This window comes from Spermophilus citellus, assembly GCF_964194105.1.
Source record: "Spermophilus citellus genome assembly, chromosome: 11".
Classification (NCBI taxonomy): domain Eukaryota; kingdom Metazoa; phylum Chordata; class Mammalia; order Rodentia; family Sciuridae; genus Spermophilus; species Spermophilus citellus.
This window is the reverse complement of record NC_138192.1, coordinates 89,091,654-89,117,955: the sequence shown is the minus strand read 5'-3', so window position 1 is coordinate 89,117,955 and position 26,302 is coordinate 89,091,654. Positions and strand designations below refer to the sequence as shown.

The window sequence follows — 26,302 nt, the reverse complement described above, 5'->3', positions numbered from 1 at the left end:
CTTCGTGACTGTAATACTACAGATGATCTGGTCATCACCGAGCCCCTTTCATTACTGTTCATATTGTGAGCTGGGCAGATTGTCTGAAGACTCTTCCTCTCTTCTTGGAAGGTAAACGCCTGACCACCAGAGCTACAGTTTGGGTGTTGAATGCCCCTGTGTTGAAGGGTTAGTCTGTACAGTACCACTATTGAGATACCTTGATCCTTTAGGAGGTGGGAACTATTGGGAGGGCCTTAGATTATTGAGGTGAAGGCATACCCTCAAAGGGATTTTTGTTTGTTTGTTTGTTTTTATTGGTTGTTCAAAACATTACAAAGCTCTTGACATATCATATTTCATACATTTGATTCAAGTGGGTTATGAACTCCCATTTTTACCCCGTATACAGATTGCAGAATCACATCGGTTACACATCCACGTTTTTACATATTGCCATACTAGTGACTGTTGTATTCTGCTATCTTTCCTATCCTCTACTATCCCCCCTCCCCTCCCCTCCCCTCCCATCTTCTATCTCTATCCCATCTACTGTAATTCATTTCTCTCCCTTGATTTTTTTTCCCTTTCCCCTCACATCCTCTTATATGTAATTTTGTATAACAATGAGGGTCACCTTCCATTTCCGTGCAATTTTCCTCAAAGGGATTTTTGGACCCCATTCTCTTCCTTTTTCTTTTCCTCTTTCTCTCTTTCTTTGCTTTTCTTTTTTGTCATTCACCCCACCACCACCACTGCCCTTTAGCTTTATAGGCAAGAGGTGAGCAGTTTTACTCTACCCTGTCACTTCTATCCAGAATGCCCACCAGAAGCCCTAAGTAGTGGGACTGTTTGCTCTTGGACTACAACCTCCAAAACTATGAGCCAAAATAAATCTTTTCTCTTTTTAAAAAAATATTTATTTGTTCTAATCAGTTATACATAATAGTAAAATGCTCTTCGATTCATTGTACACAAATGGAGCACAATTTTTTAATTCTTTGGTTGTAACCAAAGTAGGGTCACACCATTCATGCAATCATACATGTACCTAGGGCAATGATGTTTGTCTCATTCCACCATCTTTTCTACCCACATGCAAATCTTTTCTCTTTATAAGTTAATTGCCTCATATATTTTGTTATAGTTATGGAAAGCTGAATAACAAAACTAGTGATCTAGTTACAGAGTAAAGTAAGTGGCTTAAATGCAACCTCTAAAATGCGTTATGTTGACTTCAGAACATTTTTTTCCAGACTGATAGAACTACTTTCATTTATGCTTGGTATCCTCCAATATAAAGCCCTTCTTTTCTACTTCCTGCAGAGAAAAAAAAAAAAAACCTCTGCTGCTTTTCCTGGGTGGAGGCAGTTGCGTAAATGTTCACAGTGGGAAATGGGAACTAAAGAATAACTCCTTCCTAAACAGCTTTCCATCAGCTTCCCTTATTTTAAAATATCATTCATGGCACTCTCTGACTGCCAATGGTATCTGTGCCAAATCTTTAGGTTCTTGGAAATCTTCAGAGTAAATGATTCTGTCTCACCTTCTCAATACAGAAGCTTTCACCAGATTGTTCTCGTTCCTACCACTCATCAGTCATTCCATTTTCCAAACTTATATAGCTATTGTCTCTATTCTGGTTCCTTTTGTACTTGTGGGAGTACTACACCCACATACATCCACATGTGCACAAATATGCACGCACGCACGCACACACATACACACACACACACACACCCAACAATAACTTCCCTTCATGTCTTAGTTCAGTTTCCAACAAATCCAGCCTACTAGGTCACCTTCGTGAAGCCATACCACCAAAATCAAACTGATCTATGAACCCTTGTTCAGTATATGTCCACTCCTAATCCACCTAGGAGGTGGTGATGCAGGCTGCCTCCTATCAACAAATATTGTAGAAGGAGAGAGTTACTGAGAGGCAGGCATGGATGTGCAGTAGAGCTCTCTCTTCTTTTCTTTGTCTTACTTATGGCAACATTATCCAGGCCTACATAGAACTATACCATTGGAGTGCAAGAAACAACTTTTGGAAACCAAAAGATAGGATAATATTCCCATAGGGATATTTACTTCAAGTCATCATCTCATTTTGAAATTTCTCCCAAGACTTAGGTCTAATTATCATACACTCTTCCTGAATCTGAAAGCACATGCACACTATACACACAGAGATACACATTTCAAATCCTTTTGCCTAGGGAATGTCATATTTTTCTGTTTATAATCATATGCTATGGCCCTGTCCTGAGAATGGAAGGTGTTGTCACTTTTTACAAAGGCAAGATTTGATAATATATTTAAATCAGCTAAATTCAGTTCCTACTATGCAGATGAGCATAGTGCCAAAAATCACACCAGAAAAATCACCACCTGGATGGTAAAGAGAAAAGATAAACTAGATTTTTCCAGGATAATGACTAATCAAGACAAAATAAGATGCAATTTTATTTAATATTAATTTAGTTTTTTTTTATTTACATAGATCCTATATTGAATATTTACACTGGTGACATTCTGGCCCATGAAGTCTGCAAGAAAGATTCTCCAGTGAATAAGATACTCAAATTTACACATAGAATACTGAAAGTTGTACATCTATTTAGTGAACTCTCAAGATGTTTTTATTTGATTTCCTTTCAATAATATTTCCCTATATTTATAGGAAGATTAATGAATGCTACTGAAAATTGTATAATAAATCTTAATTTAGACATAACTTATATATGTCTTCAATAAAACATGTTGAAGTTATCCTTCAATGACAAGTAACAAATAAAATATTCTGTAACAACAAAAGACTCACCTTTCAAGAGGCAGAGGAAGGGTATTTTTTAAAAGACATTATAAATATTAGATTGCATATCTGCTTTATATGCTTGGTAAAATTCATGAAAATATGTTGTTTATTAAAAAAGGGGGAAATAGTGATATGATAACTGTCTGCAATGAAAAAAGTGCCTGAGATGAAAGGAAAATTATGTGAACATCAGGCAGATAGCAAATGAACAATAAAGTGTCATAAAATAAACATGTCATGTAATAACTTTCAATGCATTAGAATGAAGAAAAATATGAAAAGCTCACTCGAAAGCAGAAGAAACAGAAAAAAAAACAAGAGACAATAACAGATAAATACAACCAAAAATTAACAAATTCAGCTATAAAACATAGTTATTTTGTGCCCTTCAAACAATAACTGGAGGACTGGGGCTCAGTGGTAAAGCACTTTCTTCGCATGTGTGAGGCCCTGGGTTTGATCCTCAGCACCACACAAAAATAAATAAAGATACTGTGTGTTCATCTACAACTAAAAAAACTTAAAAAAAAAAAAGCAACAGAACAGAAGCCATAATCAACAACATCACAGGTGAAGACATTGCACTGGCCAAATGCCAGGAAAATTTAATGAAAAACAACTTATGAAATGATCTTACTTATAATCTTAAACACAAAGAACATACAAGCTTCCAGGAATAAAAGGGCTACCAATATATAGAGATTGAAAATTCTGGTTTCAGACTTATACCCTGTATATTATGGCTCATTTGCCAAATATATAGCAATTATGTTTATGGTTAAAGAAAAAGGAGATGAATTTAAGTATTTTATAACCAAGTAAAATGTCATTCATCTGTGAAAGCAATTTTGAGACAATTTGCATTATTCAAGAATAGAAAAAGCATTTTCCCTGCAGAAATTATTCAAGAAGTTGTTCAGACCTCTAAAAAAATGAATCAGCTAGATGGAATGAAGAAGATATGGTGTAAAAGGACATATGTCACCATTTCAACATAAAAATAACAAGTCTGGTTTTTTCTAGTATAATTCTCTATTGTTTTAATCACTAATTACGAATAGTAGATAAGCTTTCTGAATCCTGCATAAATGAAAATGACTTTCATTTGTCTTTATAAATGTTAAATAACTTAGAAAGATATAAAATTCTTTTGTCAATTTTATTTTCTCTCAGAACATCTGCAAGACTTTTAGTATCATATAATTAAATGAAAAATCTAATACTTATCTAGTTTTGCCTTTTTGCACCTATTTTTGCATTCTGTGAATGGTCAGATATTTTCTCTTTATCTTCAGCATTCTGAAATTTCTCAGCCACTTATCTAGGTATGAACCATTATTTATTCATATTGCTTAGCACTTCATAAGCCCTTTCCATTTGAAAATATACTTCTTCTAGTAAATTTCCTCTATTATAGACAATTTCCTCACCATTTTCTTTTTTTGAAATAATAATAATCTGAATTCATACATCTCAAATTAACCTTCTTCCTTTCTTTTATTTTTTTCTCCCTTTTGGCTCTATATTTGGATCAATATCTTTCATTTTTCTATTGAACATTTTATTAGTCTATCATTTTAAAAATAAACTTTTCAAACTCTTTCTTTTTCTGATTATTCTTTTCTTTTAACCCATCTTCACCTTGTCACTAGTCAAATTGCTTTAGCCTCCTCATCTCTTCACTCCTTTTGGAAGCTCTCCAAATTTTTAACACCACCTTTCCATATTCCCCAAGGTTTTTGTTTTATCCTCCAGATTTAAATACATAACTATCTTTTGCCAAGATTTGAAAGACATAGTGAAGCTCTAGAGAACATGAAGTCCAAATGCAATCATAGTTGTAAAGTCCTTTACATATTATACAGCAAAGATAATGGAGGTATGACGTTTCTTGAATGACTCAAATGTATTTGACTGGGAAAATCTGTTATGAGTGAACATTTCTTCTGAGTAACTCAGAGATAAAATTTTGTGGCCCTTCCTTTTACACTGTTGGTGACATTGTAAATTAGTACAACCATTATGGAAATCAGCATTGAAGTTCTTCAAAAGACCTTATGACCTAGCTATCCCACTCCTCAGTTTTTTATCCTAAAAAATTAAAGTCATCTTACTACCAATGATACATATGCATACCCATGTGTATAGCAGTACAATTCATAATAGCCAAACTCTGGAATCAGGCTAGGTGTCTATAAACAGATGAGTAGGTAAAGAAAATGTGATATATATATATATGGCTGAGTTTTATTCAGCCATAAAGAGAAATGAAATTATGTGATTTTCAGGAAAATGAATGGAATTAAACCATTATGTAAAGCAAAATAAGCCAAATTCACAAGGTTAAGGATCATATGTTTCTCCTGATAAATGGAAAGCAATGGCCTCATATCTACTTTTTGTTACTGTATAAGAAAATTACCAAAAACACAGTGCCTTAGAAAGAAAGAAAGAAAGAAAGAAAGAAAGAAAGAAAGAAAGAAAGAAAGAAAGAAGAAAGAAAGAAAGAAAGAAAGAAAGAAAGAAAGAAAGAAAGAAAGAAAGAAAGAAAGAAAGACAGCCTGTTTCCTAATCTACAGGCCTGTGGGTCAAAAATCCAGGCAGGCTTATCTAGATTCTCCACTAGTGTCCTGAAAATTTGAAAATCAATTTGTCATTCAAATTGTGTTCTTATATAACAAATCTGTGCAACAATATACTTTCAAACCAAACCCTTTAGTTTGATGGAAGAAATCCAGATCCTTGCTGACATATATCTAAGGACCACCATTTTCTTGATCACTGTCATCCAGAGGCCCCAGAATTCCTTGTAATGTGACCTCTTCCATCTCCATCTTGATTACCAGCAAGGTAATAACTCTTCCATTCTTGTTTCTCTTTTTGCTACAAGCTAGAGAAAACATCTCTGCCTTTAAAGGGTTCTTAAAATTGGATTAGTCCAACCCAAGTTATTTCTCTTTAACTCAAAACCAACTAAATTTTAAAATTTGCTTTAAAAATGCTTTAATTGGTGATTTTTTTCAATGCACTATGATTCTAACTCATAAATAATAAATAATAAGACAAAAACAAAAACTGATTAGTAACTTTAATCAAATCTGCAATGGCTCTTTTGCCAGGTTACATTACATATGAATATGGGAAGAACTTTTACAATGACAAGTGACATTGGGTCAATTCTAAGAGTTCTGCATACCTCAGCCCTTTCTAGTTCTCTTCATTGCAGTAGTTCAAATCTTTTTTTTTTTTAACTTGAAAAAAAGTGGCATTACCTATCCAGTTTGGCATCTTCAAATAAAAGCCCCAATCACACTAGTAGCAAGGTGTTCATTTATTTATATTATACATGGTGGCACAAAAAGTTGAAGTGTGTTTTCTCCATAAATGATTCAATCATCTTTGGTACCCTCCACTCCCCTTTATCACAAAAGAAAAAAAAAACCTTACTAAGTATAATCTAGTCTGATTTAATAATTTAATAGTCTTCTTAAATAAGTGACATTTGTTATCAAAGAAAAATTGCATTACCTAGAGTTAAACAGGCTTTGTTAATACCATTGCACAAAGGGAGAGAGAGCAAACTCAACTTCAGTTAATAAAAGAGTTTTTAAGCATTGGGATGAGCTAGTGGGAAAATACTGGAGGGCATTAGGGAGGAGGTTGTTCCATGTAATTAGGCCATCTGCATTTGTTAATTGGCACCTATTTAAGTTAGTCTCCTATATTGCCACAAAGTCCCGGATTTAGGAGCCCTAACTTTCTTGATGATTTTATTTCAAAGGGATGGCTCTAAGGTTCTTGCCAAAAAAAAAAAAAAAAAAAAAAAATGCTGGTTTGTTATACTGGCAAGAGACTTGGAGAATATTAGCACCTCAATGAGAAAAAAAAAAAATGAAAGTTTTCTACAGTCATATTCGAAGACCAGGAGACCAGGAATCTACATTGAGGAAGGAGCTTTCTTTTTTTAATATTTTTTTAGTTGTAGTTTGACACAATACCTTTATTTTATTTATTTATTTTTATGTGGTGCTGAGGATCTAACCCAGTGCCTCGTACGTGCTAGGCGAGTGCTCTACAGCTGAGCCACAACCCTGGCACCAGGAAGGAGGTTTCTTAAAGTTTAGTAAAGTTAAATGGAATGTTAAAACTATCTTAATCACTACTAAGGATAAAAATGCTTCAAATTCCAGATTTCCACACAATCTCTATTTCTCTATTGTATATGTATGTACAATATAAGGAAACTGAAGCTTTCATAACCCTGTATCTGATAACAAAAAAAAAAAAAAAATGTCCCCTAGATTCTTGCTGGTCCCTTCTGCAATGTGGCCAATCTGACCTGGTCCCTGTTGGTGACTGACCCTATTTGACTTTTTTAAAAGATGTCATATTGGCACCTCCCACTGGAGTCCTTGGTCATGACTACATGCTTTCAGTCCTGAAGTCAGTGAATTCCATATTTTTTTGTCCGACACCAATATTCTGCCTTTCTTTGTACCCTTTTACTAGAGTTAAACACAAACTACTATATTCATGGAAAGTCTTTAATCCTTGAGAACCAAGGCATTACATCCAGTTCATTTATCAGTCTTCCGTAGGTAACTCTGCCTATGGTTACGATGTGTTAAACATAGCAAAAAGCTGAATATTCCTAGCAGATTACCTCTCCATAACTAAATTCCAGAAGTATGCCCCCCCCACACACACACACACTTCCCAGGTATTCTCAACCATCCCAAACCCACCTCAATCCATAACTCCACAGTCACACCCAAACTTGTGCACATCTTTGTTGAACTTGGCAACTGACTTCTTCTACTGGCTTCTGTTACTCTTCTTTCCACCATTCTAAAGTTAGTCTAACTTTTTACAACTTAAATTGGAGCTATAGTAATGTATTAATTTCTGTCTTTAACAATCAATTGTATTGCCAAAAAGGCTAAAAGTTAGTACATGAAATTCAAGTTTATCAATCCTAGAAACTCAGATATATTTGTTTCTAGCAGTGACCGGCTCTTTCTTCCCTCAGGCAATATGTCTCAAAATATACTTTGGAGGAGAAGATTATGAATTTAAGAAGAAAATTAACTCTCAAATTTAATATTTGTAAAAAATATCCTCTGTTGCACACTGTTGAAAGATAAAGCTAACATAAGGGATAGTCACCTGGCTATAAAAATGCTTCCAAAGTTTTAACTGACAGATATAAAAACAAACATCTTAGAGCGAGACTGAAATTCTGTCTAGCAATCTGTGCCTTCTCCTAACTTTCATGAGGGCATGAATATTGTTATTTTTTCAAGCCCCCAAAATGGAATTTATGAACCTATATTCAATTTATATAATGACTATTGTGTCTTAAGCACACGACTTTTTGGAAAAATGGTGTTTATCATTTACACATGGATCAAGTATCACTAATCTAAGTAAAACACAATGGCTTTAACAATTATTGTCATGCTGATTTTTAAATTCTTAACTATGTATCTATTTATATACTATATATGGCATATATTTGTGTATATAAATGCCATATACACATATATATAACCATTTATATATATTATACATACACACAGTGGAGAGGGTGATGAACAGTGATTGAAGTGCCTTAACTATGAAACACAATTTATCTTTTTATACTGGAAATATGAGTTATAATTTTAAGAATTCAAATAAATTAATAAGTATTAATATAGAAAATTAATTTAATTGATAATTTTTGTTCTCAGTATGAGATTTTTTTCCAGTGTATTTTATTTTACTTTAATATCTAGCACCATTAAGTTGATGTTAATGTTGGAAGTACAGTAATATGCATATTAGTTGTTATTACTCGAATAGAGGAGCAAAAACAATATTTGGTGGGTTAAAATGTTAGACCTAGGGCCAGATGGTGTTTATCCAGGTATCTCACACATGAAAGCTGCCATTTCCATCATCTATTTTAGTATTGTGGTTATCTATTTTCTTCTTTCCTGATCTCAACACAATGCAGTTGTGGCTTCCTCCCATGATAAAATAGAACCAATATCTTTGTCCTTGTCTGGGTCACCAATTGATACTATCTCCTGCTTTTAATTTCTTAGATTCCAGCAACATGGCTTCTTTCTCAGTAATTATGGCTCAAATGTTGACCAGTACTTTATTACAGCTCTCCTTGTGGTATGTGATAGGAAAGCTCAGAGATGACTTACCTGACTGGGTCAACCCTGCATACCCTGAAAATACTAGAGGCTTATAAACGTAGAGGGCATGCATCCATAAGTCAGCAGATTCTCTACTACCAGCCCCAAGTCCCAATCTCTATTCAAACATGAAATTTAGAGATTTCTCCTTGCTTTACAACACACACACACACACACACACACCACCCCAACTTACAGCTTCCTCGGGGTTGGCCCTGCTTTCTACAGCCTTGCCTATACACATTGTGAACACTAGGGAAATGTTTACGAAATATGGTGAAGTCCACAATTACTTCAGGCTTTCCAAGGAAGATGATGAATCACCATTTGGAGCCCAAACTGTTACTGGGCTTGCAACTGTCGTAATACACAAGATTTCATCAGCCCAGCAGAAGGAACGCAAGAGATTTGACAGATAGGCCTTTGGCAGCCAGCTTTCAAGCCCGTCAGTTGGTTATTTGAAACACTTCTCAGTCAGGAGCCTCACTTCAGAACGCAGCGCAGGCTGTAGGAACTGCAGAATCCACACCCTCCTGCACCCTTGTCTGGAGCTCCACCACAGCGCAAGGCACGCTGGGAAGCCACAGAAGCTAACCGCCATCACCAAGGCAACCGGCTGGCAGCACGCGGTTGTCATGGAGACCCTAGGGTGCCTCCGAAAGCCTCGCAGAGAAGCCGCCTCCGCCTGCACCCAGGCAGGATGCTTCGCGGAGGCTACCGGCCCTCTGAAAGGCGAAGACTCTTGAACGACAGCCTCAGCTGGCAACAAGACCAGGCGTTGAACAGCAGCATCTACCTCCTACGACAGATGGGCCCCACCGGCTTCCTGCTGAGGGAGGAAGAGCCAGAGAACAGGGATTTCCGAGTAACTACCGCCCGCAATTCACCTCGGTCCCCCCAGGCCCGCCCAATGAATTTAGCCACTGCAGACACTCGCTGCCTGGCCCGAAAGGTGTATCCCTGCAAGTGTCCCAGACTAGAAAATGTACAAATTACAGAAGGAAAAAATAGTCATCAGATTAGTTTATATATGGAAGTTAGGACCCCAAATTGCCTCCAACTCTTGTAAGATAATGACCCTTGATCTTCAGGCTGTAAATGTTTGGTTTTTATAGACATGTTCGTTTTGCATTTGTACGTTCTGTTATTAGAAACCACTAGCCCAGTAAATTAAGCAAAATGGAAATTCTAAAAATCATCTTAGGTAATGTAAATATTTACTAAATAAATAAAATCAGTTTCTCTTTAAAAATATAACAAGGCCTGGTTAAAGGATATTAATAAATGGTGGTGGTTTGGATAGATCTTAATGAATAAAAGTTATTATTTTGCTGAGGGACCAATACTCACCAGTCAGAACCCAGTCACCACACCACCTGCCAGGTGGTGAAATTTTTAACTTAAGGCTGAATATATTTTACAGTACTGAATATAACTTATTAATCTATTCTTGTCCAAAACGCTTTTTTTTTTACTGTTGCTTATAACATTTGCTTTAAAACTCTTCTGTCCAATAGTTTTGGTGAATAAAATTAGTTCTCTTGAATAAAATGATATTCCAAATGCAAAATAAAAATGAACAAATAAAAATGGAAAGTAAACTACCTTACAGAGAGCTTTTAACTCCACTCCAGCTAGAATGTCCTTACAATTAAGAAATTTATGGTTTCAGGCCGGTGGTGTTTGGTTTGGTTTTTTTGTTTGGTTTGTTTTGTTTGAGGATTTTTTTTATTTCATTTTATTTTTATGATTTCAAACTTTATTTTCATTGGAGTACATATTATTTTAAAAACTGTCTTAATTCACACTGTAAGTCGTTAACTAAGACAAAGAATATGGAAGTGAAAAATTAGCCCATAATGAGGGGTCAAGAATTAAGATTTCCCAGTAGACTCAATTCAATAGACTGAGTTTGAAGTTACCTAAACCAAATTACTTCTTCAAATCTCTTTTAATCAAATTATATACCAACTCAGTTTTGCTCTCTCAAAATTACCTGGAATGTTTTAAAAGTATACCTTTCCTTTTTTGAAGGTTTTTCTAGGAAATCCTCATGTTTGTAACTGTTCCACATTTCTGAAAAAAAGGGAGCTTTGTAAGCATATATGCTGGTAAGTGACTCTCTAATGAAGATCATTCACAAAGGACCATCTTGAAAGATTACATATTTTGTGATTTTTCATGGTTTAAATACAACAAAACTAAACAAATTTAGTGTTGAGGAAATGTAAAGATAAAATGCTCATACCTTTCTAATTTGTTCTTCAATATTCCCTTTCATTCTGAAAACTAAGTTTAAATTGGGAAACATTTAATAATGTAATTATTTTAAATTTACAAAAACAATGTTTAGATTTTCATTATGTGTATAAATGTAAACTAACTACAAAACTGGGTGGGGGAGGGGGATGCCTGATTCACACCACTAATGATAATTGTATGGTTCATTTTGAGACATTACTGTGCTTTAACAAATTTGTGTCTCCAAAAATACATTTTCTTAAAAATCAAAAGTGTTCTGTTTTCTTTACATAGTCATAGGATTGGAAAGTATTCACCCTTTTTCATACTAGTATATGTTGGTCAAGTTTAATAAAGTTTTCCTGCTCAATGAACATTTAGTTATGAAGCCTTAACAATAGAAGTAGGACCCTATTGAAGATCATCTTTCTCAAATCTGAAATTCGGAACCTATTTGTAGGCTAATTAACCCCATAAATGGAAACAAAACAATCTCCATTTAGTTTAAATCCAATTCAATTCAATTTGTTTTGCCTGCCTATATTTTTATTAACAAATAATTAATTAGAAATAATTTATAACTGATATTTGAGGGGGAAATAAAACCAAAAAAATGAAACTCTGTATATCATATATATAATGCTTTTCTTCACAGAAAAATAAAACAGTATATATCTTTTTTTTTCCTAATGCTTTGACTCACAAGTTTTTTGCTGTTTCATTTTGGTAAGTTTTTATTAAGTATGTAGTGACAGGTTATTTGCGCCTGTTAACATGAAGATAAAAATATAATCCTTTCAACACTTGCAATTTAGTTTTATTATTATACTTACAATAGGTTTTTCCATTCTTATTTTATGTCCATTTTTATTTTATTTTTATATTCTGTTCTGATTTAATGTTTGAAACTCATTTTGTACAGTATTTTAACCATAAACTAAATGGAATCATAATTCAATATTCAATATGCAAAAGTATATTTAATATATTTAAATAAGAACTTAAAATGTATTTACCACTTTTTAAAAAGTCACATTTCAATTGGTGAGACTTGAAAATATTTTTGTATTATCCATTAAAGTGGTATTTGTAGAAAAACAATTGCTTGACTTCTATCCAGAAAATTCCTTTGTTTTCAGGAATTTTTTTAATTTTTAATTTTTTTGTAGTTATACATAGACAGCATACCTTTATTTTATTTTTTATTTTTAATGTGTGCTGAGGATAGAACCCAATGCCTCACATGTGCTAGGAAAGCACTCCACCACTGAACTACAGTCCCAGCCCCTGTTTGCAGGGAATTTTAAAGGTAGTGTGATGAATATGTAAATTTGCTCACTCTCCTCTCTCTGAAGGACTGTATCTTATAAGAAACACATGGACTATCTAATAAATCTCTTCACTACAGATGTCTTTTGTTTCCATTAATCATACTTTTTCACATGTTTACTTTAAAACATAAATTTAACTACTAGGATAACAGAAATTTGATGAGCTTTAAATTTATTCATAACATTTTCAGCGGTGCAAATTCTGTAATGATATTTCTATTTTAAATTTTTGAAAACTCTGTGGTCTTGTCAAAAATAAATATTTTACTTTTTTCTACTTGTGAATATTAGGGTCTTATTGAAAAAATTCAAGCTTCCAAGGAATCATGAATGTAAGTGTTCTGTTTGTTGTTGTTGTTGTTGTTGTTGTTTTACTAATTTAAAATTAGCAAATAGAAGAATTTTTATTTAAGCATAATATAAACTTAGATGCTTATTTTTCAGGAGAATCTGATACCTATTTGTAACCCAGCTTGTTACACTTTTAAAAGTTGGAACATTTTTCTTCTTTAGTAGAAAATGTAACTTTATATGACATTTCCAAAATTAAAGGCACTTAATTAAAAACAGATAAAACAATGGCCAGTTATTTGATAGAAAATAACTTTCCTAATCCTAAGCAAAGATTCACAGTATGTTTGTACTGAAAGCTATTTTTATCATGAGATATATAAAAATGCAGTTTTTCCAATCCCACAAATAGATAACATGACATATAACATCACTCAAAAAAGTAAACTAACCGAGCCGGGCACGGGGGCGCATGCCTGTAATCCCAGTGGCTCAGGGCTGAAGTAGGAGATAGTGAGTTCAAATCCAGCCTCAGCAAAAGCGAGGCACTAAGCAACTCAGTGAGACCCTGTCTGAATAAAATACAAATGGGGTGAGGATGTTGCTCAGTGGTTCAGTACCCCCGAGTTCAATCCCCAGTACCAAAAAAAAAAAAAAAAAAAAAAAAGTAAACTGAACTTGTTTTGAAAAAAAAATATTTAAAAAAGTAGTTTTCATGTCAGTACTTAAATAAGAGTTTAGAGTCAGTCATATAATTATATAATCTTAAATTTCAGAGTCCTCAAAATAAAAGAAAAAGAAATACAGTTACAGATCATTTAAATTCTTATATTTTATAATAAAGCTACTATCATTATGAAAGTTTTCTCTGCAATAGAGGAGTTGATTTATCTATATTAGACCCATCTAATTTAATAAATTTTAAAATTTATTAATAAATGTTCATAAAATCCCTAAAAAATTTAAGTGGTAAACAGTTTTCACATTTTTTTTAAATTCAAAGGTTCTATTTATACACACTCATGTCCCACCCCCTATTATTATAGAAAAATGTTAAAATTATATTAGGAAATAATTTAGTATTAGTGTTTCACAAGAATTTTCTTTTGTAGTCTCATTTTACATGCTCTCTCAGATATTCAATTGTACCTACTAAATTCTACATATCCTGTTTCTCATATGTTCTAACCTGGCTCAATCTTCTTCAGCCTTTAGCTATATTTCTGTGCAGCTTTACTGTTTTCAGTTCCTGAACTTTGTACCTCCTCCTTCACACTCTAGACAGAAAAACGTTTTTATAAAATAATCTCACTCTGTCCTTAATTCTCCCTTTGAATCTCTTCATATGTGATAAATGGGTTGTTCAGTTTCATACATATTTGCTCATCCATCCATACAAAGTTAAATGTTGACCGCCTCTCCAAAGGCTTAGTTATTCTTAACATTGTGTATCCAAATCATTTTCCCAAGCTTCTATACTGAGAGGGTTCCAAATAGAAATAAATATAAGATGAGCCAAATAAGTAATTTTATAGTCATTTGGTAAGAATTTAAAAGGAACAAAGAGGAAATAACTTTAAGAACATTTTAACTTAATGTAATATATCAAAATATTATCATGAGAGCATGTAATCAGAGTAAAGATTATGAGCCATGTTATTTTTGTTTCCACACTCTCTTTTTGTTTTTATACTATCTTGTGTGTATGTTACACTTACAGTGCGTCTCCGCTCAGTCATTATATTTTTATTGGAAATATTTGATCTGGATGGGGACTTCATAAACTTTTCAGTTGAAAAATAGATTCACAAAATACACATTGTTACAAACATTTATAAAGTTTTCATAACTTTATAAATGTTATAAAGTTATAAATTTAAATTAAACAAAATTTAAAAGTCAGTTTTCAGTCACATTAGCTAAATCGAAATGCATAATATATAGCCAATGGCCACTTCATTAGATGATATAACACCATTCAATTAAATTCAACAAACATTTATTGTACTACATATCTGCCAGAAATTTCACTAGGTACTTTTTTTTATAAATTGGGCCATGTGAATTGCTAATATTTAGATTTTTTTATCTACAAAACAGCAAGTTCTTATGTACCAATCTAATATTTTATGTTACATTTTCCTTTGCACTTTTTGAAGACAAACTATTCTTTTTATAAAAACCAGAAGGGAATGTTTAAAAGTTTAAATTAATTATGTATATTAATTTTGAAAATGTATACTTCCTACTGAAATAAAGATTTTTCATATCTTCTATATTTAAAATAAGTTTTAATTAGTTAACATCAAGAAAATCCTAAATTATACACAGTACAGGAATGTTCAAAAAAAGTAGAAAGCTTAATGACCTTGAAGTTTATCACATAAAATTAAAGCAATAGCAAATATGCACAAAAATTTAAATAATTCAAAGAAAGCTATGAACAGTTTTTTAATTGGGATTATATAGAGTACATAAATAAGTGTGGAGGGGGTGGAATTAATACTGAAGGGGGAATGCTTTGAACATCATTTATATACTCTTTCTAAAAGGATTTGGGGAACAATAATTTTACACATTAGTGTTATATATGAGAAATTTGAGATCTTTTTTCTCTTTGAAGCTTATAAAAAATATTACAAGGAATTTTATTGTGCAAATATCAATTTTTAACACTAAATATTCTGTTTCCCATACATTCTCAAGAAAACCTAGATTTGTCACCTCATAGTTTCTTTTAAATGTTATTTTTTAAAATTATTTATGGATTAAAAATAAGATCACATTTAAGGGAAATTTTCTAAGTGTATATCACAAAACTATAATAAAATTCCTCAATTTTATTTTGCTTTTATGAAAATATATAATTATAAATATTATGTATATATGTATATAGATACATACATATGTAGAATATATATATATATTCATGTCTAATAGTATTTTGGAATTTTGTGTTCTGCTTTTATCACACAGAATTTCTGTTGCTTTGTATTTTCAAAGCTATATAATCTCTGCTTAAAATCATCAAAAGCTAATATTATGTTTTTATTATACCACATAGAACAGTTTCTGAACATCTCCTTTTATGAAATTGCATTCTTTAGCATTTTCTCTGCCTTATAGAATCTTCATTTTCAAAGCATAATCTTTTGTTCTTCATTTTTCTCTTCCTACTTTTAGAGAGCAGATGTTGCTATGTCTCTGTGACAAATAGTCTTTCTCATCCAATTTTACTACTTTGGGATTTTTCACTAGCTGCTTTCCAGTTAGGTTAATTAAAGTATCTCCTCCCATAAGGAACAGAGGTCTCAGTATTGAAATATAACATGATGTCTTCAATATTTTTATTCTTAACTTAAGGTCTTTCCAGGAAAACAAAGCTTTTCATTATCTTATAAATCATTTAATATATATATATATATATATATATATATATATATATATATATATAATGTATAAGATGACTGGAATTCAGGAGATTAATAACAGTTAGCATTTAAATTATGGTTTGTTAAAGAAAGAGAATGGGAGAGGGAAAATTAGGATAGGAGTAGGCCAGGAAATTAAAAATCTAGGATGTTGTGATCAAAACTATAGGTTCTTAGAACATAATTCCTCGTGAGAACATCAGAATAGAAAAAAATAAGAATTCAAAGATGCATATCCCCAAAGGTACAAGCAGTATAGTACCTATAGCATCCCAAGGCAAACTGACCAACTCTGTGAAGAACTTGGCCACTAAGATGTTCTTGGACAGGGAACAGTAGGCTGAAACAGGAAAACAGGCACAATTGTCTTGCTCTCTCATTATCTGTTCTTCTAAAGAGGAGTAATTTACACCAAATACAGTGACGCAGCCACTTAATGTTTATAGCAGCTCAATTCAGAATAGCCAAGCTATGGAACCAACCTAGGTGCCCTTCAACAGATGAATGGATAAAGACAATGTAGTATATTTACACAATGGACTATTACTCAGCTATAAAAAAGAATGAAATTATGGCATTTGCCAGTAAATGGATGGAACTAGAGAATATCATGCTAAGTTAAATAAGCCAGTCCCCCCCCAAAAAAAAACAAAAGTCAAATATTCTCTCTGATATATGATGCTAACCCATAATAAGAGAGGGCAGGGAGGGGAATTACAGAAGTTCATTGGATTCAACAAAGGGGAATGAAGGGAAGGGAGCAGGGATGGGAATAGGAAAGACAGTAGAATGAATTGGACTTAACTTTCCTCTATATGAATACACTATCAGTATAACTCCACATCATATTCAACCACAAGAATGGGATCAAAATTGTAATGGGTTGTACCCCATGTATGTATGATATGTCAAAATATACCCTACTGCCATGTATATCTAAAAACAATTTTTTAAAAATACCTATTTCTTGCATCTGTGCCCTATTTCTTTTAATACTTTTGTATGCAATGAAATATTAGCTTATGGACAAATGAACAGATCAAAGTGTAGGACATGATTATGACACCAATCTGAAAATAAACATTATCATATCCAAAACTCTTATAATGCAGTTTAACCTGACCCTTTTCACTAAAAGAAAAAAAAAGAGAGATAATTTTTATTCTTTTTATAAATGGTTCTTTTCTGGCATTTTTGTTATAAAGGAGTACAAAGACATGGTCAATGTCAGTATAATAATTCAACTAAAGCTTTTTGATATTGGAAAGAAAATTCTAACTTTCAGCGTAATTTATTACATCTATATTTCCAAATTTGCCACTGAATTCTACTACTTTGGGATTTTTCAATAGCTGCTTTCCAATTAGGTCTTGTAGAAGGAGAAATAGATGACTTGCTACGGGGAATACATCAAGTTCAAACGCCCCAACCAGGAACAAGTGAAAATGCACATGTGAAAGAAGATGGGTATATTAAACAGAAGGAAATTGATTCAGAGGATATCTGCTCTATTTGTCAAGAGGTGCTTTTACAGAAAAGGCTGCCTGTCACCTTTTGCAGGTGACAGTATTTTCTCTTGTGATTCTAAAAACTTGTGAAAATTTCTAATTTAACATGTTTCTAATTTATTGCATTATGATACATGTTGATGGAAAAAATAGAAATCTTTACCTATGACTGATATATATACTTCCTTAGTGTTCTTTTGTTTCCTAATCTATAGCTCATGAGAGGTTCTATTCTTACTCTAAATATTCCTGAACTACATTTTAAGAGTGAAAATTTGAAACATTACAATTAGTTTCCCCTCTATTTAAGTAATTAAAGTAGTATAGTTTTTCATGTTTTTGTTTCATGCACATGAATAAATGACTTGGCTAAGGGTAGTACAAAGATTTCGAATTTATTTTGAAATTATAAAAATTCTCAGTTTTTAAGACTTCTATCTTTAAACTTAAATAGTTAAAATTTTGCTTATGCAAAAATATGTTCATTGAGAGACTCATATTCATACTATTCTTCATGACACTTTAAAGTTAGACTTAAAGAAATTAGGCATCTATTACTACTGAAATATTTCATTCTTTTTCCTCCTGATTATTTGACAAAATTTTCATCAGTATTATAGTTTTTAATGTGTCTATTTCTGTTGTATATTGTAAGATAATTAGTTATTTCACCAAATATTATTTTTCCCCAGTAGATATTTCTTAGGGGTTCATTTTAGCAGATATTGTATGTTTTAAAAAAAATTGTACCCCTGCTCTCAGTGAAGTATTTTATTTAAATAATAATTATCATCATGATTTTTCTTGGTGTGAAACTATATTCATTCTCATTCTACAAATTTCGATGCAAATTTCATTTTATTGGGATGAGAGAAATTTATGTTTGGATTTCTGATACACTAAATTAAAGATAGTAAATTAGATTTGTGTGTGCATGTATGTATAATCAAGCTATATCTAGGAAATTATTTCATAGTCTAATTTTATGGTAAATAAACATTGTAGTGCAAATTCTTGTTTATATGAATATATACAATGTATATATGGATATAGTTTTCTCTATGCAAATGGTAAACTTAAATTTTATTTCTGATAGATTTGGCTGTGGCAATAATTTCCATATAAAATGCATGAAGATCTTAGCTAATTATCAGAATTCAGTATCAAACACTTCCACGTTGAAATGTCCTCTGTGCAGGAAGGAGTTTGCACCACTGAAACTTATTTTGGAAGAATTCCAAAATGCTAGCAAACTTGTGACTGCAGCTGAGAAAGAACGACTGAACAAACACCTTGGAATTCCCTGTAATAACTGTAAACAATTTCCAATTGAGGGGGACTGTTATAAGTAAGTATCACTAGTAAAATTAGAAGTATGAGAAAAAAGTTTTGTTTTCTTTCTTTTTTTTAACAAAACTTTAGCATTAGAGTACCTATCTTTAATATTGCCTTCTTCCTCCTACACATATGGTATTTTCCCTATGACAGCTTATTTGGGATTTCTAGACCTGTCATTCCCTTTTATTTTCTTCACTTTGCAAAAGTAGTGGCTTTGCATTCTTGTCTAGGTTGAATATGAAGTAGCATCCTGTCTTAGCAGGATGCTTTGGCCTAAATAAGGTTCCAAGTACAGAGCCCTGCTGGATCTCTCACTCCTTCTAAAATGCTTTGGTCTACCAATGAGGCCATTGCTAGAATCTCCTAAAATAAAGCTAAAAAGATATTGACATCTATTTACTGAATTTTTAATTCAGTTCTATCTATTCCAAATTGCAAAGAGTATAGATTTTTTTCTTTCATATCTTATACCTCAACAATAGCAACAAAGCAAGATAATTAGAATGCTAATAAATTTTACTGCTATGAGTAACTCCAAACTTTCCTACAATTTCCACAATTAAACATCAGCTAATTGCTATGCATTGAATATTGTGTTTTCTTAGTTAATTTTTTTAATATTTTATTTTTTAGTTGTAGATGGACACAATATCTTTATTTTTATGTGGTGCCGAGGATCAAACCCAGGGCCTCACACGTGCTAGATGAGCGATCTACCACTGAGCCACAACCCCAGCCCTAAAATTTTTAAGTTAATGATATGTTAAGAAAATATTTTCTTTCAATATTTATTAAAAACTTTTCTGAAATGCATTTACTTTTCCGTCTTCTTTGAATTACATTGTGATAAGCCCAATTTGAATTATATGTTTTAAATTTTCTCATAAAACCATAAAACATTTTTTTACACCCCAACTACAAACATACCTTTATCTTTTGGATTTATTCCTTGGTTTTCTGTATGTGTCACACAGAAAATCATTATCATTAGTGAAAGTCTTTATCGGAAAATTGTTAGCCTGATAAGGCTCCAAAGGAGCACTGCAGCTTGAGGAAAAAAGGCGGAATTTTGACAGACATTTAGCAGGAGATGTCCAACTAATTTAAGGAATATTGGTTAAAGAGGATTCTAGGAAAAGCATGAACACAGCCAGCGTTTGTGGTTGGGTGTAAAAAAAAAAATCCTATAGGAAATTAGAGAAAGAGATGACTAAAAACTTTTCATCCAGGACAGCATCATGAAAGGGGCATGTGGTAGGTACAATAGTGGTATCCTATGTATTTCAATACCCTTATGCCAAGAACTTTTAGGTTAGACTACAGGTCATAGGGGAATTAGGTTGCAGATGGAATTAAGGTGTCTAATCAGCTTACCTTGAAATAATGAAATTATCTTGACCTGCGTAAACCCACTATAATCATAAGCTATCTTAAAAGTGGAGGAGGATAGCAAGAAATTCAGAGGGAAAGGAGGCTGTTGGAAGAAAGGCAGAGAGATACTCCATTTCTTGCTTTGAAGATGGAGCAAAGAACAGGACAAGGAAAGGTCAAGGAATGGATTCTTCCCTAGAGTTTCAAAAAATAACACAGACTTGCCAATGTCTTGTTCTTAGCCCATTGAGGCCCATGTCAGACTTACCTTACAGAACTCTAAGATAATAATTTTGTGTTGTTTAAGCTAATAAAGCTTTGGTAATTTTTACAGTAGCAGTACAAAACTAATACACAGTGAGACTTGAAATAGACCTTGTCATGTTTGGATGGTTCCCAGAAAGTTTTGATAAGAATTTTCATGAAAAGCCATCACAATAACTGGATTTTTTATTCTTGCACATTATGGTGTTTTGCATTTGCAGGTGTACCGAATGTATAGAATACCACTTATGCCAGGAATGCTTTGATAGCTACTGCCACCTTTCTCACACATTTACATTCCGTGAGGTACAGTATCCATCTCAAATCTAATATAGTGTTTAATTTATTTTGTTGTAAAGCTAAGTAAATCAAAGAAGAAGAAGAATAGATAACACTGTAATAAAGATTTTTTTAAATAAAAACCTAAAACCATATACTCAGGAGAACTCTTTGTTGCGGGGGTACAAAAGGTACAAAAATTGCACTGGTAATTTATTAAAACCAAGCATCTGATGACATAAATAAATATTAAGAGGAACTGTAGCCATCACAGTTGAAAATTAGTTTTAAAATATTTCAGCCTTATAAATTGGCTTATCATAACATCAGTAGTAAACTTTATAGTTTTCTCTTTAAATTTTTTAACCAACAATAATTAAACATGGAACTTTATAAGATCATTTGAACTTAAAAGTATCTCCTAGTGCTGAATAATAATGCTAGCTTTTCTTTCAATTATCATGAATATTTTTACCTTAAAAATAATGTCATCACTGTAGCTGTATAGTATGTGAGACTCAAAGACTTGCTAACAATTTGTAATCTTTAATGTAGTAAAAAAATAATAGATATGTTTAAAAATAATGAGTATCATTCACATTATTATCTTATTGATGTGCAGCCTACTAATTTTAATCCACAAAATAAAAATCCCATGACTTACAAAGTAACATATACTTTTTACATATTATAGAAGAGAAACCAAAGATGGAGATCATTAGACAAGAGACTGGATGAAGGTATAAAATATTTAAATGTTAAAAATGAGATAGAAGAAGAAGAGATGCTACATGTTCAGGAAAAGCAAGGGTGAGATTATCAGTAAAAAGTACATTTCTTGTATGGCTTGGAATTTTTGAATAACTTTTCAGTTTGAAAAAATTTGTATTTATCCCTTGATTTAATACTTATATAGTATTTACCATATTCTAGGTGACATTGTAGCATACAAGTGGAAAGCAAGACTCTGAAGTCAGACTATTTGAATTCAATCCTAGTTCAACCACATGTTGTCTATGTAAATTTTGGGCGAGTTACTTCTCTTGGCTATATCTTCCTCACCTTAAAAATGAAAATAATTATAAAATCAATCTCATAAGATATTTTATTATGAAATAAGTTAATACACATGTAAATAGTCAAATAACCTTGTCTATTATTAATTCTATCAGATTGTACTAGGTTGAGGACACAGCAGTTTTCTCAGCAAATAATCATCTAAATAGATGTTAAACTAAAACTATCATAAATTATATAAAGAAAAGATATAAAGGGATTTGATATTGGCCTCTAGGAGAGGGAGGTGTTTGCTGCTTCATTCCACCCTTTTACCTGTCTACTTCAGCCCATGAACAGATTTGTCATATTTCAGAACATAGATTGGACTGTTTACAGTGGATGGATCTCCAGAACTTTTATCATATTCCTTATTAATTGAATAAAATTGAACATTAATAATATTGTTAATAAATTATATGCATTGTAAAATATATTCTAAAGAGACTATTTTAAAGGACAGGGTAAAATTGAAATTATTTTAAAGTTCTAATGAATTAACCAAATAAAACCTATGCTTATTCTCATTAAATATATAGATATACATATAATATACCCCCCCATACACACCACTACCACATATACATATATTCACATATACGTAAGTTTCTATTCAAACCTCAGTGGACATTTAACTTAGGTCCAATGGATATATAGCACACATTTTGGAGACTAAAGCCCCTGTGGGACATATATTTAGCTTATTCAAAGGCACTTCATCTTCATATCCCCTTCAGGTATCACATTTCATCCTATTGATTTAATTGTATAACTAAGAATTGGATTAGAAGATAAGGGAATAGAAGGTTTAGAAAGAGAACATTGGAGTAAGAAGGACATTCTAGGCAGAGAAAATGGAATAAACAAAGGAAATAATTTCAAGTTAAAAAAAGGAGGGATAACCTTAGGAATGCTATAAACAAACTTGTTTAACTGAAATTAGATGACCTTTATGAAAGCAATTTTATAGCATGATGGGAACACATCTGAACAGTAATGAGAAATAGGAGTTTTTATCAAGAATATATGGAGACTATTCTGAATGACTTTTGAATAATGGGAATGCATCTGGCCTTTTAACTCTGCTTTTGTTTTTAAATATTTGTGTTATCTATTTTGCCAGTTGCTAATAGAATCAAATTAGGTTCATTATCAATTAACATATCAACTTCATTATGATGGTTAGTCTAACAATATTATAGTAAGGATATACCCCAAGGGAAAATGAATTTCCTCACAGATTATGATTACCAATTTAACAGAGTAGCCCAGAATATGTAATATGGTTTACCTGTACACTCCACTTCCTACCAGTTAACAAAGTAAATTGGATTTAATTTTTCTAAACATACACTGAGTGTTGACTCATACTGAAATAATTTGAGTATGTAGCTCTCATCAAAATTTTGTTCTAGTTTTGTAATTCAGATTAATATATAGATATAGATATACATATATTTACACTAACTAAATTAAACTTTGTTCTTTATATTGTTGGATCCATCATCTTCAGGATAGATATAATAGACTTTTTAATTCTACAATGTATGGGATTTATTATCATTGGTTCAAGAAAATCTTGGGTTCTGTTGCATTACTTATGTAGAAAACCTGTAATATGGATTACTTTCAGATCTGTAATCACATATGAACATTCAGGTATCTCTGCATTTTCTCCCTCAGTCAGGTGTATACACCAAAACACGTTGTAAAGTCACTACCTCTCCTACTAATTACGAAAAATAGTAAGCTGCTTGCTCCAGGGTACCAGTGTCGACTTTGTTTGAAGTCATTTCATCTTGGTCAACATGTAAGACTGCTACCATGTATTCATAAGGTAAAGTCACAGCATTTTATTTTGACTTCCCCATGGGACCAGTTTTCACAAACGAAGTGACAATTAAAGTTTCTACTTTCATTTTTCAAGTTGTACTATGTGCAGAGATGTTCAGATTGCACAATAGAGGTAGACAAGCTGCTGCAGGGATTTCTGAGAAGGCAACTCTGCCTCCTCATGATTAGGACTCACTTCTGTATATGCTGTCTAGGAAAGATGAATGGTATTAGGTTCATTATCTGCTTTGATTATCTTTAAAAAGAAACAGAATGCTAACATTTTGTTATATATTTTTATAATCCTTTAGGTGAAATAAATACCTAAAATGACATAGTTAATTATTTCATATAAACTCACTACAATAAAAGTCTTAGTATTGCATGATTACTATTTAGTTGATAACCAAGTTTTTCCCAAAATAAAATTGTTTCAATAAATACCTTTGGGGTCACCCATACTTCAAATAGCTGATAACTCCTTTTACAACCAAAAATGTGATTTGTTATTTTACATATTACTATTATGAGATCAATTTTTAACTCCAATTGGTTGAAAATTTCTAATAATTTTTATTCACTAGAAATAATTACATACCATGAAATTAATAGCTTGAATGGTGAATTTTTTTACTGACTTGATATTCATACAAGACTTTGCATTTTATTATTGAAAATTGGAGGTAAGTCCATAAATCATTTGTAAGTAAATTTCAAAATATTTTCATAAAACTTGATAAATTAAAGTTACCTTCAATTTTTTTCTAAATAATTTTAATACACAATTATGAAGCTGGGAAATTTTGTTTAAAAAGCAGATTTTAAACATGATAATTATACTTATAATTAACTTATAATCTAATTAACTTACAATCTTTTTGTTTTAAGTTTCATAGGAAGTGTATTGACAATTGGTTATTCCACAAGTGTAATTCATGCCCTATTGATGGACAAGTTATATATAACCCTTTATTATGGAACAGTACAGCAATGAATGGACAAGCCCATCAGTCTGCTTCAAACATAGACATCGCCCATCTGTCAAAGCAAGAAGAACCAAAACTTTTTGTTCCTGGTACTGGATTAGTCCTAAAGACAAATGAACTTAGAATCTTACCTAACATATCTCAATGTAGTTTTGAAAAGTTAAATACACTTCCAAGTCCAATAGATACTTATCAGAACATAACAATAGATGATCTATGCTCAGTCAAATTAAGTGATTCACATTCAAGAAAATTAATCTATAAACATAAAATTAGCCAACATTTCCCCAGTCATCTTCAAGATTTACCAACTGGACCTTTTGGAGAAATATCTCAAACATTCCTTCCTTCTATTTCAAAAAAGAATATTATGTGTCCCACTAGAATAGAAAGCCCATGTAACAATGAAAAGTGCCACGCTGGTCAAAATCAAAAGATGGCCAAAAGCCGTAAACATATTACCCTTGATCCAAAGAAGACTCTTAGTACTAAAATAAGGGAAGACAACAGGAAATCAAATACTTTACTTCCAGAAGATTTAAATCTTATTATCAATTGGGGTAAAACTAAACTTAGTTCACCTAAAAGGTATAATAATTGTATGGGGAAAATTAGAAAAAGATGTAGTCATCTATCAAGACAACCTGTATCTTGCCCTTTAAATACAAAAAATACTGAGCTATCTTTAATAATGGAAGGAGTTCAGTTGTAAAAAAGTATTTTTGATTGGCACCAGAAAATATTTCAATATTCAATATAAAAATGTTTTATTTATAGAACATAAAAACATATACACATTCTTGACAAATGTATATAAAATTCTGTTATCCTCTTTCCTATTTGTCTATGAATAACTTACCATGCTTAAAGGAAATTACCCCATTACTTACAAGACAAGGCACTGTCTTAATGAATATGCTCAGTATATTATAAATTATGAATAATTATTAGAGCTTTCATATTTTATTTTACACTGATTAAATTTCTTATAAAGATACAGATTTTTCTCTGCTTTGAGTCACTGCTTTCAATTGTTCCACTTGAACATAACAACACGTAGGGATTATTTCCAGGTGCTTGTATAGTTTTGTTTTGTTTTACTTTTTGCCAATAATTACCACAAACCTATGGAAAATCCAGATCATGGTTTTATGGTTTACTTTATTTCCTTGAAGGAGGTTCCCTATACATGAAACAAATGTCAATTATAATGCTATAAACATTTATAATGTTCTTACCATTTTAAAGAAATTTATGTTCTATAGGTAGTACCAAATATTTTGATACCATAATCATTTAAGGAACTGTTTTTATAAACCCATTCTATTCTTAAAACAACTATATCTTCAAAATTCATTTGAAAAATGTAACCCTTAGATTCTTAT

At 32.0% G+C, this 26,302-nt stretch overlaps 1 protein-coding gene across 1 annotated transcript; it reads left to right on the top strand.

Annotated features, from left to right (window-relative positions):
* Positions 1 to 9,688: 9,688 nt before the first annotated feature.
* On the top strand, positions 9,689 to 25,629 carry ZSWIM2 (zinc finger SWIM-type containing 2; the record flags this gene model as incomplete). The annotated part of the gene is made up of 9 exons (XM_081262179.1): positions 9,689 to 9,853; positions 11,023 to 11,099; positions 12,852 to 12,892; positions 17,635 to 17,842; positions 18,887 to 19,138; positions 20,985 to 21,069; positions 21,737 to 21,852; positions 23,782 to 23,935; positions 24,820 to 25,629. The coding sequence occupies 9 exons, from the start codon at positions 9,689 to 9,691 to the stop codon at positions 25,627 to 25,629; spliced, it is 1,908 nt and encodes a 635-aa protein (XP_081118305.1).
* Positions 25,630 to 26,302: the final 673 nt, after the last annotated feature.